At 31.8% G+C, this 18830-nt stretch overlaps 2 protein-coding genes across 2 annotated transcripts in view; both read left to right on the forward strand.

Annotated features, from left to right (window-relative positions):
* Positions 1 to 2352, forward strand: part of LOC134687961 (uncharacterized) — a 16876-nt gene extending 14524 nt beyond the window's left edge. The window contains exon 3 of the mRNA XM_063548424.1: positions 2293 to 2352. Coding sequence (XP_063404494.1) covers positions 2293 to 2352 — 60 coding nt within the window. The remainder of the gene's footprint in view (positions 1 to 2292) is intronic.
* The window catches only part of LOC134687962 (asporin-like), a 19463-nt gene extending 1957 nt beyond the window's left edge, over positions 1 to 17506 (forward strand). Inside the window, exons 2-5 of the mRNA XM_063548426.1 lie at positions 2311 to 2727; positions 14026 to 14097; positions 16411 to 16482; positions 17431 to 17506. Coding sequence (XP_063404496.1) covers positions 2528 to 2727; positions 14026 to 14097; positions 16411 to 16482; positions 17431 to 17506 — 420 coding nt within the window. The 5' untranslated portion in view covers positions 2311 to 2527. The remainder of the gene's footprint in view (positions 1 to 2310; positions 2728 to 14025; positions 14098 to 16410; positions 16483 to 17430) is intronic.
* The last annotated feature ends 1324 nt before the right edge of the window (positions 17507 to 18830 follow it).

Genomic DNA, 18830 nt, shown 5'->3' on the forward strand with positions numbered 1-18830 from the left:
CCTTTAACTCTACTATTTGTCATTCAGCCAGTGTTTAATTTAGTACTTAAGAAAAATTGAAGGCAAACAACTGTAAAGTCTTGTGACCACTGACCCATGACGTTGTATACAAAGTAGAGAAATTATGTTTTTAAAAATCTGTATTTATTCATAATTTGACACTATTATTTTTATAATGATGTTTTTCTTTTGAACTGATTCACCTTTTGTCATCTCGGAGCCTTTCGTAGCGCAATGTATGCTATAGGTTTTGTTCATTGTTGAAGACCTTCAAACTAGTTTAACCGTGCCACATTCTGTATGTGACTGTCACAAGTCGGTTGCCTGTAATTCAATGGTTGTAGTTTGTTGCTGTGTTACATATATGTTTTTCGTTTATTCTTTTAAATGAGGCCGGTAGTTTTCTCGTTTGAATCGTTTTACTTCCTTTTTTTTAAATTTATTTCGGATCCATTTATAACTGACTATATATGTGGTGTAGGCTTTATTCATTATTTGAGGTTGTATAGTGACATATATTTGTTATGTCGGTATCATTGTGTTCCCTGTGGAGATTTTTCTCATTGGCAATCATACTACATAATTATAGACAGATAAAATAAAAAAGACAGCTATATCGGGAGTGCTAAAAAAATCTTACCAAATGGACGTGTTGTATTTCGTTTTTTTTTTGTTTTTTTTTACTGATAATGGTTTACTTCTACAAATTGCAACTTCGATGGAAATCATTGTCAATCATACCACATCTTCTTATAAATAGTAAACAACTATAAGGCACCGTACAGCCGTAATGTTTATTGGGAGTAAAGATGAAAGCTATATTTCGCAAATAATAAAATGAATAGGAACATGTATTGTTTTTATCATTTGTCTTTGTCTTCTTGTCTGCAAGCAAACAAAACATTTACTCGGTGTATTCTATCGTAAAAAGTATGTATATACGATTTAAACCTATAAATGGCTAAAACTAAGCCCATAAGAAAACAAGACATAATAGGGATAGACATTTAAATGAACACCACAACAGTTCATTTAATACATTCTTTAACAAATGATATCAACATGTTTCGCTCAGTATTTTGAATTGTTTCGTTCACATCGTGTCGTTCACATCGTGTCATTTCTATCCAATAATTAGTTTTTTCCCTCAAAAACACAGCATGCAACTAGATATTCACACGAAGAATCCAAAAGAATATAAAAATAGAACTCCTAAATATAATGAAAGATGACCATTCATTACAGTGAAACTGGAAGATGTACCACTTACTAAAAAGACTCTGAACTGGGAACCGGAAGCTGGTTCTTTTCACTTATATAAGGCTTTTAAATAAGCAGCTGTTCGTTCTTCGACACGACGGTAGTTTGTACTTCTACAGAGAGAAATATGAACTTCGTTTCTAAAGTTTCACTATAATGAACTCAATTGTATCCCTTTTTCTGACCCTACCTATACTATACGGCCTATTTCAAGCAAAACTAGCAGGAATGATTATGAAAGAACTATTACAAATAATACTCATATGGTTTCAATTCGATGGAAACAGGGTCATCACGTGGCGATTATCAATTCTGATCGGTAATTTTCAAAAATTCTTCTTACTTGAAATTACCAAGCTCAATTTGGCGATACTTTAGAGCAAAGTAAGTAAAAAGAACCCTCAAGATCCCCATTTTATGTCTCTGGCCAATTTAAAAAATAAAAAAATCATTAAAGCTCCAATGCAATTTGTTATTAACTTAAGGGAGACTGATTTTCAATTTTGGTTTGACCTCCTATTTTTTTATACGTTTATGACTGCTGGAAAGTTTGATGCCTTTTTAACTTTTTCTTTGGTTTCATATCTATAGAACTTTTTAAATCTATTTTTTCAATATCTGCAATAACTGTGGATAGAATGACTAATTGTATTATTTTTTTCCCAAGTATAATTGCTCTATGAGTTTGGAATAGCCATAACATCATAGTTTTGATGCAACATTAAACTGCATTTGATCTGCTGATTCTCAGTTGTCTGTGTACCTCATTAAATTATAATTATTCGAAATAGTCAAATGAACTTTTACTTAATAAAAAAGCAATAAATATCCAATACCGGCGATCCAATATTCTACGTAATGACGGGACAGTTAAGTACAAGTACCTTTTCCATTAGCGTGGCACGACTGTTTTTTAGCGATAAGTCATTGCTGTTGTAAAAATTCATTGATATTCAAATCAATATGGAAATTCTTGTAGTGTAAAAATTGTAGTATTTAATTATAATTACTTTGTTACATTATCTTTATTAGTGGTGTGATATTTTACAGGTGCCTGATCTCCGACTCATCAGTGGGAAAACTGATACCTAGGAACAATGTTAATTGGACGGCAATAGATGCGATACCAATGCACTGACTGAACAAACGGAAAAGGAACAGTACCTTATACAATCAGACTTCTTCTTTCTAGTGCTTTAAGTACTGATTCTTAATATATTCTACTAAAACAATAACTTTTTAAAAGTTTAATAAGTTTATTTTAAAGATGCCATTGCTGTACGGTGTGTTCCTGCTACTTTCATTTACAATAAACGTGAATTCAGTAACAGTTGGAAACCTGTGTACTAACACCGTTGGCACTAAATGTGACTGTACGTATGATGGTGCTGGAAGATTAGAGGTTAACTGCTCCAAAAGGACTTTAGACTTAGTTCCTGCTGGGATTCAACCTGATGCAGTGGTTGTGTAAGTATTACATGTATTATGCAATTATCAAATTACGGTTTATCAAATTACGGTTTGAGGTTTGTTCAAATTATTACTATTTCATATTTGAAGGGTTCGTAAATATTTGTCTGTCATTGTTATGGTTTAAGAAAATGTCACTGTTTCTTAACAATTTCTTCCAATAATGAAGAATTTGATTTCAAATGTCTCTACTGAATAGTCTTTTTATAGGAGTTTAAAAAAATGTATATTACTAGTTTGTAATTTGTTAGGTGAAATCGTCTTTCTTAATGTTAACACTGTTTTAAAATCAGCACTTTCAAGTTACTGAAGAACAATAGTATCTCGTATTGTAGTGTGTAATAATTAAGCTTTGTTCTGCCCACTCTTGTCGTTGCGTCAGTTAAAAAAGTCAAATGTATGCTTTGACAAAGCTTGCTATAATGTCGGTAGTACTTATGGTATTATCTTCATCTTGAGTAGTTTAAATTGTAATTTAAACATATTTGTTTATAGTGGATTGGGAAAAAAAGCAACTTATATTAATCCCTTTCAACTTTGCGGGTGCGAGTGTTGCCTTATAGCGGCATTAGCCTACTCTTTTTCGAAATCTACAAAGGTGTCTTTCACGTGCAAGAGATATGGCTCTCTCTTAACACGGATCAGCCAGTTATCGTCCCTTTCCGACGGACTATCATCGTTTTCTCAAAACCATAGTTGAATAGTGAATAGGATTTCTGAAATTTGGTTTCAGGATTTATATAAGTCAGCTATACCGTGTGATGCGTTTTCAGATTCATCACTCGACAACTTCCTGTTTACCGAACACTTGTATATTTTTACACTGTTAATATTATAAGAAGTGTGGGATTAAAATTGTGAATAAACCTTTTTTTTTTTCAATCAAAAGTCAGATTGACCGATTTCTTTGATTGACCTTATATTTTGTTCAAAAGAGAATTCAATTTTATATGGGAACAAGTCGTGCTTTGATGTTATGCTATTGTTTCAGAAAAAGGGAGAAGGTTTGGATCCATTAAAACGTTTAATCCCGCTTCAAATGTTTGCACCTGTCCTCAGTCAGGAATCTGATGTTTAGTAGTTGTCGTTTGTTTATGTAATATATACGTGTTTCTCGTTTCTTGTTTTTGTTTTATATAGATTAGACCGTTGGTTTTCCCGTTTGAATGGTTTTACACTAGTAATTTTGGGGCCCTTTATAGCTTGTTGTTCGGTGTGAGCCAATGCTACGTGTTGAAGGCCGTACTTTGACCTATAATGGTTTACTTTTTTTTTTTAAATTGTTATTTGGATTGAGAGTTGTCTCATTGGCACTCACACTTCATCTTCCTATATCTACTTCCCAATAGATATAAGAAGATATGATATGAGTGCCAATGATAAAACTCTCCATCCAAGTCACAATTTGAAAAAGTTTTTGTAAAGCCTTGTTACCTTCGACGTAACGATACATATACAGATATATCGATATCTAATACACATTATTTTATTTTAGGGATGGACGTCCCTCGAACCAAACTATTATTAAATATCAACATTTGTAATTTTCAATCAAAAAAATTTAAATGCATTTATCGGCAACATATGTAGAGCCGAACCTCAATTTTGCTATTTTGTTTCAAAATGCCTCCAACAGCAACATGTTTTGGTTTAATGGAATTTTGTAACTGTTAATAGTTATCAAAGGTACCAACCAGGCTTATAATAATTTGATACTCCAGACTTGAGTTTCGTCTACAATATACAGTCTATCAGTGAAGCTTTTTTTAAGATCGAAATTGTTGGAAATTTTTAAGTATATATTATTCCTCCTTCATTGAGCCTCTAAACTGTTTTCCATAAACAATTCTAAAAAGAATTTTGAAAGAATTAGTCGTAAAATTGCACCTCAATGAAAACAGTGTATCTGTGACCAGCGCATATATCATGCATTATCATAATGAATAGATATTCTTTGCACGAGGAACTAGCACGTGTTCTTGATCATACACAAATCTATACAAGCATTTGACAATTAATTATTAAGGAAAGGGGCAGTCCTTTTTTGCTGTTCTGTACGTCTTTTTAAATGTAATGTTGTTGTTTTTTATAGTTATATAAATGTATTGAGTATCCCATACGCTTATAAAATGATACTTATCGTGTACAATTATTAGGGTATAGCTGTCTCCATGGATTTATCTAGATGTATGAATATTATATTAAGTATATTGACAATGATAATTTCATTCATGATATAAAACAAATTCATCAAAAAAGTAATTCAAAAAGTACTTAAGCCATTTGGGCGTTAAATGATTATTAGAATATGGTAAAACACTAATGGCGAATTTCGTTATCTAATGTAATTATGGCTTCCATAATATAATATACGTATGGCTATTTTCATAACAATTCCTTCTATGTAATTTTACCTCTATCAGAAGTACAGTTTGTTAGTAAACCTAACTTCATGGCTAATGAGACACCATAAAATCCAGCAAAAAATTTGTTCAAGCGTAAGGTTTTTCGTAAATGTGTTTCGAAAACGCCTTGCAAATAGTCCGTATTTTCTACTCCATACATAGCCTTGTTTTTCGGATACCCACACGTTTACCCTTGTTAAAAGCAACGAATACTTTCCTTTAACTTGACTATTAACAAACCGAGTGATATAAAAAAAAAATAAGAAGATATGGTATGATTTCAAATGAGAAAACTATATCTACCAAAGATAAATTGATTTTAAAACTTCAATTTAAAGTTATAGAAAAGGTGGGAAAATAAAACTATTAGTTTCAATTGTTAATTCAAAATATGGAAACTTACTCATGGCTTTATGTTAACTTGAAATAAATGCTATCACTCCATTCCTTAAATGTATCGATACAATATCAATTGATATTAATTTAGAATATTTTGCAACCATAATACTAGATCACCTGGAAAAGATTGTGAAAATGTTCTTCAATGTTTGTCTTGCGCACGTTTACAGTCAGCACATTTATCATACATGTACATATGTACACTCAAAATATCACCAGATGTATATGGTCAGATTGGTTAGGTTTGTTCATTTCCCCTTACGTTATTGCTAAATATTTCCATCAGGATTCATTTTTCATAGTGATCTTAATGTAAAATTGAGAATGGAAATTGGGAATGTGTCAAAGAGACAACAATCCGACCAAAGTAAAAAAAAACAACAGCAGAAGGTCACCAACAGGTCTTCAATGTAGCGAGAAATTCCCGCACCCGGAGGCGTCCTTCAGCCTGCCCCTAAACAAATATTTACTAGTTCAGTGATAATGAACGCCATACTAATTTCCGAATTGTACAAAAGAAACCAATGTGAAAATTAAAATAGTACAAGACTAACAAAAGGCCAGAGGCTCCTGACTTGGGACAGGCGCAAAAATGCGGCGGGGTTAAACATGTTTGTGAGATCTCAACCCTCCCCTATTAATATGCATATATAAAGAAGGCACTTGTTTTTGAAATTTTCAGTATTGACTATACCTGTTAGTTCAACAACTGTTTAATAAAGTTACAAATAGTTCTTAATTAGTCCTTGTAGGATGAATATCTTTTCAAGTGGTAACCTTTCAAAAACCCTCTCCCGAAGCTAGTTTACTTATCTATTTTATCACGTACTGGTGATTTATAACGAACAAAGGTGTAAATAAGCGACATTGAACATACATGTATCATCAACGATTTAACTGTTAAAATAGGGTTTCTTTATACACACGTAATAATTTAATAAAGTATTTCAAGTTGCTAAATAGTATTTATTCATTAAAAAGAATTCGATAAATTAGAGATTATCATGATCGCTATGAAATGTCAGATTCACTATTTTCATTTCAAACTAATAAGCAAACAAGTAAAGGACAAATAATGAAAGTTTAAGCACAATTTAGATGTTTATGGTTTTAAACTGTCAATTTTCCTATACAGCTGTTTTTTTAATGAATATAATATTAAGTACTGTTGATTTTCTTATAGCGAAAGCTGCTTATTTTATTGTATAACATAAACGAAGAACACGTAGAAATTGACAGTGAGGGTCGGTTGAAAACAAAATTATGTGACAAAAAAGATGATTTTAACTTTCCAATTGTGAACTTTCCATTTTAAGAACCAATATTCCAGCAGCACATGCATACGGGTTATATATCTCCCAATTGATGCGATATTCCCGTGCTTGCATTTCCTATCATGATTTTCTTGATGGAGGGTTGCTGCTCACAATGTAGCTATTAAACCAAGAGTTCCAAATGGTGAAGTGGAAATCATTCCTTCGTAAATTTTACGGACGCCATCACGAGTTGGTTGAACGTTATGGAGTAATCGCTGCACAAATGATATCGGAAATGTTCCGAATGTCTAAACTACAATCCCCGTCCCTTTCATGATGGTGACCCTCCGATTTACACTATGTTTTTATAACATGAGCAACACGACGGATGCCACGTGTGGAGCAAGCAAGATCTGCTTACCCTTCCGGAGCACCTGAGATCACCCCTAGTTTTTGGTGGGGTTCGTGTTGCTTATTTTTTAGTTTTCTATGTTGTGTCATGTGTACTATTGTTTGTCTGTTTGTCCTTTTCATTTTAAGCCATGCCGTTCTCAGTTTATTTTCGAATTATGAATTTGACTATCCCTCTGGTATCTTTCGTCCCTCTTTTTTAATATATAATATATAATGTAACATTTCAAGTATGCAAAAGTATCCAAGCCAATAAATACTTGCCTGACGGGTCTGTTCAAATAATCTTAACTGCCAGAATAAATGATACTAATACTAATGCAGCATCCTACCAAATAGTATTGACATAAAATAAGCAATTCTTAATAGAAATGTAATCTAATAAAATATAAAAATTCAAAATTCAAAATTAAGGCGCACACACCATACCCTCCGGAAACAGCATGCATAAGACTCGCCGCCATAATTTTGTCGATGATAGACCAAACTTTAAAAAAAATAAAAAAATATTTAAACTCATAAATCACGATAACACTGACCTCACATGTTGTTTTTCGGATTAAAGAAATACAGGTCTCCTTGAGGGCAGACTCATTCAGTGTATCGATCTAACACAAAGAAGTATTCATTTTCATAGCAGACTTCCATAATCTCCATCTGAATAAGGCTAAAAAAAGTATCAACTATAAACGTCAAACATTTACTTAGCCATGATCCACCGCAATATCAATGCATATGTTTTACACTGATATTAAAATATTCTCTATAGTTTTGAGAAAGCAAAGTGTGAACGTGATGCAAAATGAAACCACGAGCAAACAGTATGTTATAAATAAATTAAAATTCAATCTAATCTAAAATTACTATGAACGGGTTGACGTATTTAATCAAAATTTTAAAATTAGTAATAAAACAACAACTGTGTCATTTGTTGTATAACAAGATACAAAAGTAATTGCGGAGTGTTATCAGGAATTGTAGATCTTCTATCGGGTAGAATATTTTAATAGAATTTCTGAACATGTTTAATGCATTTGTTAGAGTGATACACTTTATGGGTTCATAAATACTTTTACATTTTAATATAGGTGATGGAATAGGGGAGGTAAATAATGTTCAATGCCGATCTTACATTTCACGTACCAATCTAACTTCTCAGGCCGATTGAAATACCATGTGAAAAAACGTAAGATACCTTCATTTTCTTATAAAGCAATAAGTGGCATATCGAAAACTTCAATTTTTTTTAATTTCGAAAATATCTTATTTCCAAGCTTTTCTTGTCCCCTTCTAATCTTTCCCTCTTGACTAATGATACCCGATAAAATTTATCCTTGAAGATGAGTTATGCACGTTGATACCAAAGTTGTAAGTTTATGTTTTATGTCTATCGCTTTGTTTGTCACGTCTGGATGTGCTTATCTGATTATCTTTGCTACACGAAGTAACTTTGCTCCGCATCTTTTGTCACATGTAGACGAGATTATCGGATCATCTTTGCTGCACGATGTTACAACACTAAAGGATATATATCGTTGATATTCTCCATCATGATAGTATTGATACATGTACATGTTTCGGTACCACGCCCACGTCAGTTGGTCTTTGATAAATAGTCAGTCTCTTTTTGGCAATTATACCATATCTGAAACATACTCACATTTGAAAAAAAATGAATGGGTAACTATAGTTTCCCCACCTTTTAAAACAAAACAAAAATGATTTTTTGATAAATGGTAAAATATGAAATTGGGAAAGAGAAATCCGACTCTATAAAATATAAAATTGTGTATTACTAACTAGACATTTACTTTTTTGGTATTCTCGACACGATCTAAAGGCTATGGGTCACATTGTACGACTTTTTTCAGTTTGTATGATATATTCTTAATTATTAACAAATAGAAAACGTGAGAAAATGAATGCTGTCATTTCTCAAACAAATCTCCTTTCCCCAAAACCGTCATAAAAGTGTCATTGCATGTACTTCTTTACCTTGTCGTGTTATTTTGTCATCCATTTTGCGCAAAAACACATTTGAGTTTATTTTCAATATTAAACGTACCAGGTACTGTTTGTTTCGCAGCTCTCTTTGTACACAACTAACACGATCGTTGCTAGGATTTAGCATAAACTTTCCATTCTACTGTGTAGTGACTATACTTCCAAGCCGTTAATTTGAAAATAGAATAATTATTTTTGTAATTGAATGCTGATGTGATTTGTAAAATGCAATTAAAACTTCTTTATCATGTGCAATAACCTTTTATCTAATTGCATTTATTTATGTTGTATGCACCACATGTCAAAATGGGAAATAATTCAAATGAGAACGAGGAAATCAACAGTTTTCATAACAAAAAACTAAACGAACAAAAAAATATATGACATTAATGAACTGAAGTGAACCATTTAATTACCGGCTCCTAAATGGAGACGGACACAAGTTGGTTCATCTCTTTTATTACATTCGATAGTGTCTGTTCTAAGTGGGGATAACACTCATCCACCGATTATACCAATAATAATGGCTACAAAGTAACAACACTTGACCAGCACCTCATTAGGAATGAACATTTATGCTATGTTTGGTTTTTATTCAATTCAGTTTGATTCTCTAAAAAATGAAATTTGTATGTATTTCCAATAAGGTCCTATGTTAAACTAACCCCTACCCCACCCCGGTTGGGGGCCATGATTGATGATGGATCAGCTGCAAAGTAGCAACACTTTGTCAGCATCTCATCAGGAACATTCATGCTATGTTTGGTTTCATTCCATTCAGTGGTTCTCTAAAAGAAGAAATTTGTATGTATTTCCCATAGAGTCCTATGTTAAACTCAGTCCCCCCACTGGCGGCTATATTGGACATTGGATTGGCACTTGGTCAGCATCTCATTAGGAACATTCATGCCATGTTTGACTTCGTACACTGGTTCTCTAAAAGAAGACATTTGTACGTACATCCCATGGGGTCCTATGTTAAACTAAGTCCCCCTCTGGCTGTCATCTTGGATGAGGGATCAGCTACAAAGTAACAACGCTTGGTCAGCACATCATAAGGCACATTCATTTTAGGTTTGGTTTCATTCTAGACAGTGATTTTCTAAAAGAAGTCATTTGTATGCATTTCCCATAGGATCCTATGTTAAACTAAATCCCCCGCTGGCGGCCATCTTGAATGATGGATCGGCTACATAGTAAAAACACTTGGTCAGCACCTCATAAAGAACATGAATGCCATGTTTGGTTTTATTCCATTCAGTGGTTCTCTAGGAGAAGTTCAAAACTTAAAAAGTTAACGCCGACGACGGAGGACGGACGCTTAGTGATGAGAAAAGCCTTCGGGCTAAAAAGAGAAAGGGTAAAAATAGTTCCCCAACCCATAAAAAAAAGTATGTGTTATTGATTTTGAAGTGACGATAATTAATTTAGAAAGAACTTTTCCATAACTATAATAAATTCCAAAAGAACAAACTCATTTGAAAATTATTAACTTATACATTTTATACAAAAGTTTTGTAAGTGAAAAAAAAACATATTATGAAAAAAATGTCCATTTAAAATTATTTAAAATTTTATTTGGGGATAAATGGGAAATATGAAATTGTGATAACGAAACCCGACTCCATAAAATATTTGTATTACTAACAAGTCATTTACTTTTTTGGTGTTCTCGACACGAACTAAAGGCTATGGGTCACATTGTACGACTTTTCACAGTTTGTATGACTAGACTTCAGGGACGTAGACCTTAATAGACCCGACATGTCAAAATGGTAAATAATTCAAACTAGAACTAGAAAAACAACGGTATAATCAAACATTAAACGAACACAAAGATATGACGTTAATGAACTAACATGAACCATTTAATTACCGGCTCCTAAATGGAGACGGACACAAGTTGGTTCATCTCTTTTATTACATTCGATAGTGTCTGTTCTAAGTGGGGATAACACTCATCCACCGATTATACCAATAATAATCTTTTGGAAATATTTAAAACCAAAACAAATTGTCGGTATATACGTTTACATCGATTATTTAGAATGTATATCTAAAAGTACAACTTACATTTGTTACCCTTTATTTTTATTTTTGTTTTTATTTTTATTTCCTGAACAATTTGCAGCAATTTAGAATATTGGTTGTCGTTGGCTCATGTCTGTCATATTTGTTGTTCTCAAATTGTTTTATTATGAATTATGCCGTTAGTTTCCTAAATTGTTTTGATTCATATTTTTCATGTCGTGACTTTCTAAAGACGACTTTACTGAATATTTTTTTGGGTCTCATTGTTGAAGTCTATACGATTGCCTATGATTGCTAACATCCGCTTCATTTGAACTTTGATGAATAGTTGCCTCATTTGTCAATCCTACCAAATCAATTTGTTTTTTTAATGTTAACTACCTTACACGACATCAAAACCTTCTATTTGTCCTGATTTGGAATATGAACTTAATTTACACTGCAGTAACAATTTCAGAAATGTCAAAGCATACCTTTAAATGTGATATTTGAACAAGGCAACTAGGAATAATTTTACCAATGAGACAACTCTCCACAAGAGATCAAAATGACATATAAATTAACAACTATAGGCCTTCAACAATAAGCAAAGATCATTCCGCATATTCAGCTACAAAAGGTGTCGAAATGACATTGTAAAACAATCCAAACGAGAAAACTAATGGCCTTATTTATGTACAAGGTACAGGACATTTTTTTATGTAGAAAATTGTGAATTAAACCTGGTTGTATAGCTAGCTAAACCTCTCACTTGTATGAAAGTCCCATAAACTTCAAGGTTCAAATTCAAATAATGTACATTGGCTTGTGTCATAAATACTGAGACAAGAATAAAAAGAATAAAAATTTTATTAGCTATTTACATGTACCCTAAACACAGTAGCTGACGCTGAATTTATACAAAATATTCAAATGAAACGATTTTTATATCGGTAAAAGCTTTTAGCGCTTGCATATTATATTTTGAAAATGCGTTGTTGGAATACATTTACGCAACATAAGATTTTTTATTCTTTTTACGTTTACGATAAATGTTCCAGAAACAGGAACAAGAACATAAAATTAATTAATTACGGATTTATATTATTAGAGTATCTTTTTTTTCTCTGTTTTATGTGCCGGGTTAATCCATTATCGTTAGGTTAGTTGCACTGGTATTGCAATAAAACTGTATGACTGTTGTTCAATAGACTTTGTGTGGATAGAAAAGGTAGTGATCCGGTCGTTGTTTGGACATTACTATTTCCAATTAGTTCTAGTTGTATGGACATAGACACACAAATAGTATCATAGTTTCTCCTTAGTTGCTATATTTCACGTATAGGAACACGCGATATTGAAAATTAGTCGAACTCAGTGACCCGAAACCCGGGGTACACAGACAAATGTTTGAAAAGATAGCCGATGGTCGCCAGAGAGATTTTTAAATCCACACGTCGAAAATAAACTGAAAATGCCATTGCAAAAAAAAGAACCACCACACAAACAAAACAGTCAACAAAACACAATTTATAAAACTAAAGACTGAGCTATACGAACCCTACCAAAATATTTTACTTAGCATAAAACAATCGAAGCTCAAATGGTACCATTCCACGCATGACTTATCTTTCAAGTCGGACACATTATTCTGACTTGGACGATCGGTCTTTGCTGTTCCTTTGCTTTAAGTGTTTTTGGCTCTCCATGTACTGATATTGTGTCATGAATGAAACCCATATCTTTGGTTTTTCTATTATTTCAGTAATTACTAAAATTTTCAATACTACCTTTTTATCATAAGGGTATTTCAAGATTGAAATAGTAGATGTTGAATTTGATTAACATGTAAATAAAATATTGAAGCTGTAAGATTACAAATCATGCAATTTTATTTAAGCATAATCATGATGATTTGCGAATTTAAAAAATAAAACGAATAAGGACATTCCTAAACAATACTAAATCAAATCGTGTGGTACGTATACTAGGTAAAACGTAAACTAGATTACACATGCAGGTTAAAGTAGTATTGAAGCAGCATTGTATTTAAACAGAAATGCTATGATGCTGAAAGTATTGACTTTTCATATATAATATATTTATAAAAATTCTAAAAGAAGTCTTTTTAAAATATCATTTTAATATAAGAATTCTACTATTATGTTCTATCAATTTCTGAATTTAACCATGTGAATAAACTCATCATAGATACCAGGACTAAATTTAGTATATACGCCAGACGCGCGTTTCGTCTACAAAAGACTAACCAGATACGCTCGAATCCAAAAAAGTTAAAAGGGCCAAATAAAGTACGAAGTTGAAGAGCATTGAGAACCAAAATTCCTAAAAGTTTTGCCAAATACAGCTAAGGTAATCCATGCCCGAGGTAGAAAAGCCTTAGTATTACAAAAAATTCTAAAATTTGTAAACAGTAAATTTATAAACATAACCATATTAATGACAACTCATGTCACAGCAAAGTGCTGACTACTGGGCTTGTGATACCCTCGGGGAAATACATCTCCACCGAGGGAAACTATATTAAAGAGTAAATTAGACTTTGTTTCTTACGCAAATGTACGTATAAGTGATCATGATGTCATTTAATGAATATTGTTTTCCTCACGAAATGATGGAAACGTATTAGTTTACAATAACACATAATTCATATAAAGTACATTTTACAAAACAATGTCCAAATCTCGTCTAAATAATTAGTTATATTTTGTTTTGAGTTTTGTTAAAATCTTTTAATACAGAGAACCCATTTGTGCATATTTATATCAGTCTCTGTTTTTGTTTTTTAGAGACTTCAGTGATAACATCATTACAACTATTGAATTGAACGACTTTACTGGATTAAATCAACTATCAACATTGTAAGTATAAAGATAACGACATCAGGAATTCATTACAACCATTCAGTTGAACGACTTTGCCGGATGAAATCAGCTAACAACATTGTAACTATAAAGATAATGATACATGTATCTGGCTATCGTCAACAAACTCTTTACGGTTATATATATTCTAATATGGAATATAATTGTAATTATTTACGATGAATGCATAGATACAGTTTGCATTAAAGTTATGTAATAACAAAACAAAAAATATGTCTCTTATGCAACCACGATAAAATCGATAAGAAATCGAATTAAGATTGTGTTTGCGAATTAAGGTATGATACTTCGTATCTCCGTCCACTTGGAAACAACACTTTATTGGTGATTGATTGTTGTTTAGTTAGTGTTGTTGCATTATTGCAGTCTAGAGTTATATGTTGTTTTAATACATAGAAAGAAAGTTAGAAAGATCCGTATTTTAAAATATATCGGTATTCTACCATGCTTTATACCTGGTATAGTGCTCCCTAATAATCTTAGGTTCAATGTTCTAGATATGTATTATCTCGTTGAAAAAGCAAATATAATTATCTCGTTTTAATGTCGAACATTTATGGAAAAACGAAAATACATAAAACGGACAATTTCACTATTAGATTATTTTCACATATCCCCTATTATCATCTTTTATACTTTAAACGTTTGAGATAACGAAGAAAAAAAGGTGATCGAATTATCTTTATTTAGTTTGACACAAATTGATGAGCACTTCTTTTCCCTAAAAACTTTAAAATATTGAATTATTTGAATTTTTGCACGGTTTTGAAGTTCTATTGCTTTCTATAATATAATCCGTCATTTTAAATTAGGTCGTATAATGGCAGACTTAAAAAAAACCACACACTTCACATTATATACTGATGCGTCATCATACTCACAATTGTTAAAAAAAAGGTCACGTTTTCACACGCTGGAAAAAAGTGTATCATATACACCCATAAAAGCGTTAGTTCGACTGTATGTATTTAATGTACACTATGAATTAAAACGATTAATGATGGATTTCAATAATTTAGGATTAGGTCTTTTAGTAATTTGACCTCTATATTTGATAGTAAAGCATGACAAAAACAGGATATTAAATTACATTAAATGGCATTATAGTGTAAATGACAAAATCGTGTGAATATATGATTATTATCCTCTTGATTTTGCACTTTTAAAGTCGTTTAAATAAATAGAACCAGAGGCTCTCAAAAGCCTAAAACGCTCGCTTGTTACTTTTTGCTCAGATGTTTCATCCACGAATAAATATTAATTAGAGATTTTAGAATGACATTTAAATGTTCTTTGTATCTGTCAAATCTTCTTCAACAGCAAATAAATGCATTTAATATGTTACCCCTATGTTCTATTTTAGCCAAAATGGCTATGTTTCTTGACATACAAAGAAATAAAATACAAAATTTATACTATATATTCTGAAACTCGTTCAGCCCAATTTTGGCTGAGATTGATTCAGCAGTTTCAAAAGAGAAGATTTTCAAATTAACTAAAAAAAAAACTAGATGAACAAATTGTGAAAAAATGTATACCTCCTTAAAGGGTCAATTGGCAGTTTTGGTCATATTAAACTTATTTTTGATTTCGCCAAATAACTTTTTATTTTATTTTTGATAACCACAACCTTGAATTTTGTCATGGTGACTTTTAATCATTAGGAATCTACCTCTCATTATCTGTGACCACATATCCAATCAAGGTTGCATTCCGATTTTTAAAAACAAGTTCAAATCAGGAGCCAGACTGACGAACTGACTGCCTTACGGACTGGTTGACTACGAACTGATTTACCAACCGTTACGAATATACGGATAAAGAAAACATTTATATTTTTTTCACCTACTTCTTATCGTTATGTATGATTAAACCCTTGTTTACATTCGTCTAGTGTCTTTCTTGTGTTGTGCTGTCTTGTACAATTTTTCTTCGATGTTTTTCATTGGCAGTAAATGACAAGCGAATTTGTCGGCTCTGTTTGATGTAAATATACTGCAAATTAATTGAGATGCAATATATGATATAACTTGATCTGACGATCGACAAATTAATCATCTCTTTATTTAATAAAAGAGAATGTATTGAAAGGACAGACTGCAAATAGTGATATGATAGTCCATTAATCATCCTGACTGTATATGAACTAAATGTTCATATTTCTATATCAGTAATACTTAAAACTTTCTCCTGCGTAAGAATGGCTTCTGACAGTTATCTGTTATTATTGGTTTTTAATGATGTAACATTAACTGCCATTTAGCGATCTTTGATATTTATCTGTTGCAGATATTTACAACGTAATCTGATTTCTACTATAGTACAGGGAGCCTTTGATAAGTTATACAAACTCAGTACCATGTAAGTATTACAGTTCTTAAAAATAACAACCAAGTCTGCTAGAAATCCAGACGTACCTGATCATAATCGGAATAAATGTTAAAAAAAAACGCATATTTTTTCGAAATTGCTTTCCAGATCGCCTTCCTGAAATACTCATCAATAATGCTCAATGCTAAAAAATTTGGAAGCCAAGGATATATAAGAACGAAGCAGTTACGGAGTTATATGATCATAAAGGACATATATAGTGTAATTCATCTAATGTCAACTTTGTCAAATCTTACTTTCTTTAAAAATTTGTTAATTTATAAACGGGTGATTTAGAAAGGACTGTTAAACTGAGGATAACATCAGTGACAAAAAGTTTACCAGCAGCAGCATCGACGCTTGATAAATTTCATGTGTCTAAAATATTTTTTCTAAATATTATTCAATCATATTATTTTCTGCAATCATGGAAATGATATATACATTCCTTTAGTAATACTCCTTGCTTGCTTTTCAATATCTACATCAATGGTGCTTGTTTAATCAGAGGTAATTTCCTATATAAACAATTTAGAAAAAATCTTTTGAATTCAGAGTTGCTTAAGACTTTTTTCACAAAAAAATATTTACAAGCTACCGCTCAAAGCAAATGAAAAAAAGCGACCACTCCACATACAACACCAACAACATGCACACGTTTAGAACAAATCGATAAAAGAGACTGGTATACAGTTTAGATTTTCTTTTTTGCAATTGTGTTTCAGGAACATGAGAATCGAATTTGATTTCTAGATACAAATTTCTGACAACTAATGATTTAATGAAAATCATTTCGGACATGAAAAGAAACATTACAAGCAATAATATGTATTGCAAATCTTTCGTTTTACATTTCAAACAAAAGAACAAAATCAAAACTGACTGCCTTTAATGTAATATAATTTGAAATAAAACATATTTTTGCGTATCATATTACAGAAATCTACAGAATAACAAACTGACAGTGATTCAGTCTGGATCTTTTACTTACCTACCAAATCTGGTTTCATTGTAAGTATATTGTTATTGCTGATAAATTATGTGTCTAGTGGATACACCAATACATTAAAACAGTAGAGGTATCTTTATTGACTGAGAACCAGGGACGCCTATAAAAATGATATAAGCTATAATTACTCGACTTTATTGTTGTAGACTAGTTTGTGTTACGTTTGTGCATTTAAAGAGTTATACTACAAAAATACCGAGTATCAATTTAGATTCCAAACGGAAAGTCCATGAGCAAATGACAAAAAATAAATGCTCAAACACATCAAATGAATGGATAACAACTGTTATATTCCTGACTTATTAATAGACGATTTCCTTAAATTTCAACATATACTCGCCACCAAATTGAGACGAAAGAAAGGCGGTCAAAAAACGAAAGGGATATTCAACTTCATAAGTCGAAAACAAAGTGGCCGTGCCATGTTTAAAAAAAAACACTAAAAAATCACCAAAAGTCAAACAATACACAAAACACAACGTAGAAAACTCAAGACTGTTCAACAAAAACAAAATTAGAAAGGGTATCACATGCGCTTCGGAAGGGTATCTATTGGTTTATGGCAAAAAGGTACTTTTTTATATGAATGAATTATTGACAAATCGCCATAGGATGTGACATTTCATTAACAGTATAAAAATACAGAAAACTTGAACATATCATTTATATTTTATCTGAACACCAAAGTGCTGGCGACTGATTTGGTGAAGAAAAAACTCACTAAAATGCCGAATGCCGAGAAAAATTCAAAATGTAACGTCCCTAATCAAATGGCAAAATCAAAAGCTCAAACACATCAAACGAATAGATAACAATTGTCATATTCCTGACTTGGTACAGGCATTTTCTTGTGTAGAAAATGGAGGATTAAACCTGGTTTATAAGCTAGCTAAATCTCTCAAAAGTAAAGGAGTAGCTCCGGATAGGGTTGATTTTGGCCTCAAATATCATGTTCATCTAACGAAAGATTGTGTGCATTTTTTAAACACTTAAGTGTCTCTCTTAATTTATTTTGTTTAGTTTTTGTGAAAGATTTTAACTGATTTAGTCATTAAAAACGCTCTGATTCAAGCTTAAAATCTATCAAATATGCCAAAAACATCACTTTTCAGATGTTTTTGTTTTTTTTATCAAAAATGAAAGTGGCCGCATCCGTGTTCATCCTCAACCTTCATATATGTTACATTTATCCTCAAATAAAACTTGCATTTCAAAGTTTTGAATGAACACGAATGCGGCCACTTTCATTTTAGACGGAAACCGTCTAAAATTTAACTAAAATGCTGAAATATGGAAGCTTTCAGTAATTTAGCATGACTTTATTATGCTT

The sequence above is a fragment of the Mytilus trossulus genome, chromosome 10 (assembly GCF_036588685.1).
Source record: "Mytilus trossulus isolate FHL-02 chromosome 10, PNRI_Mtr1.1.1.hap1, whole genome shotgun sequence".
Taxonomy (NCBI): Eukaryota; Metazoa; Mollusca; class Bivalvia; order Mytilida; family Mytilidae; genus Mytilus; species Mytilus trossulus.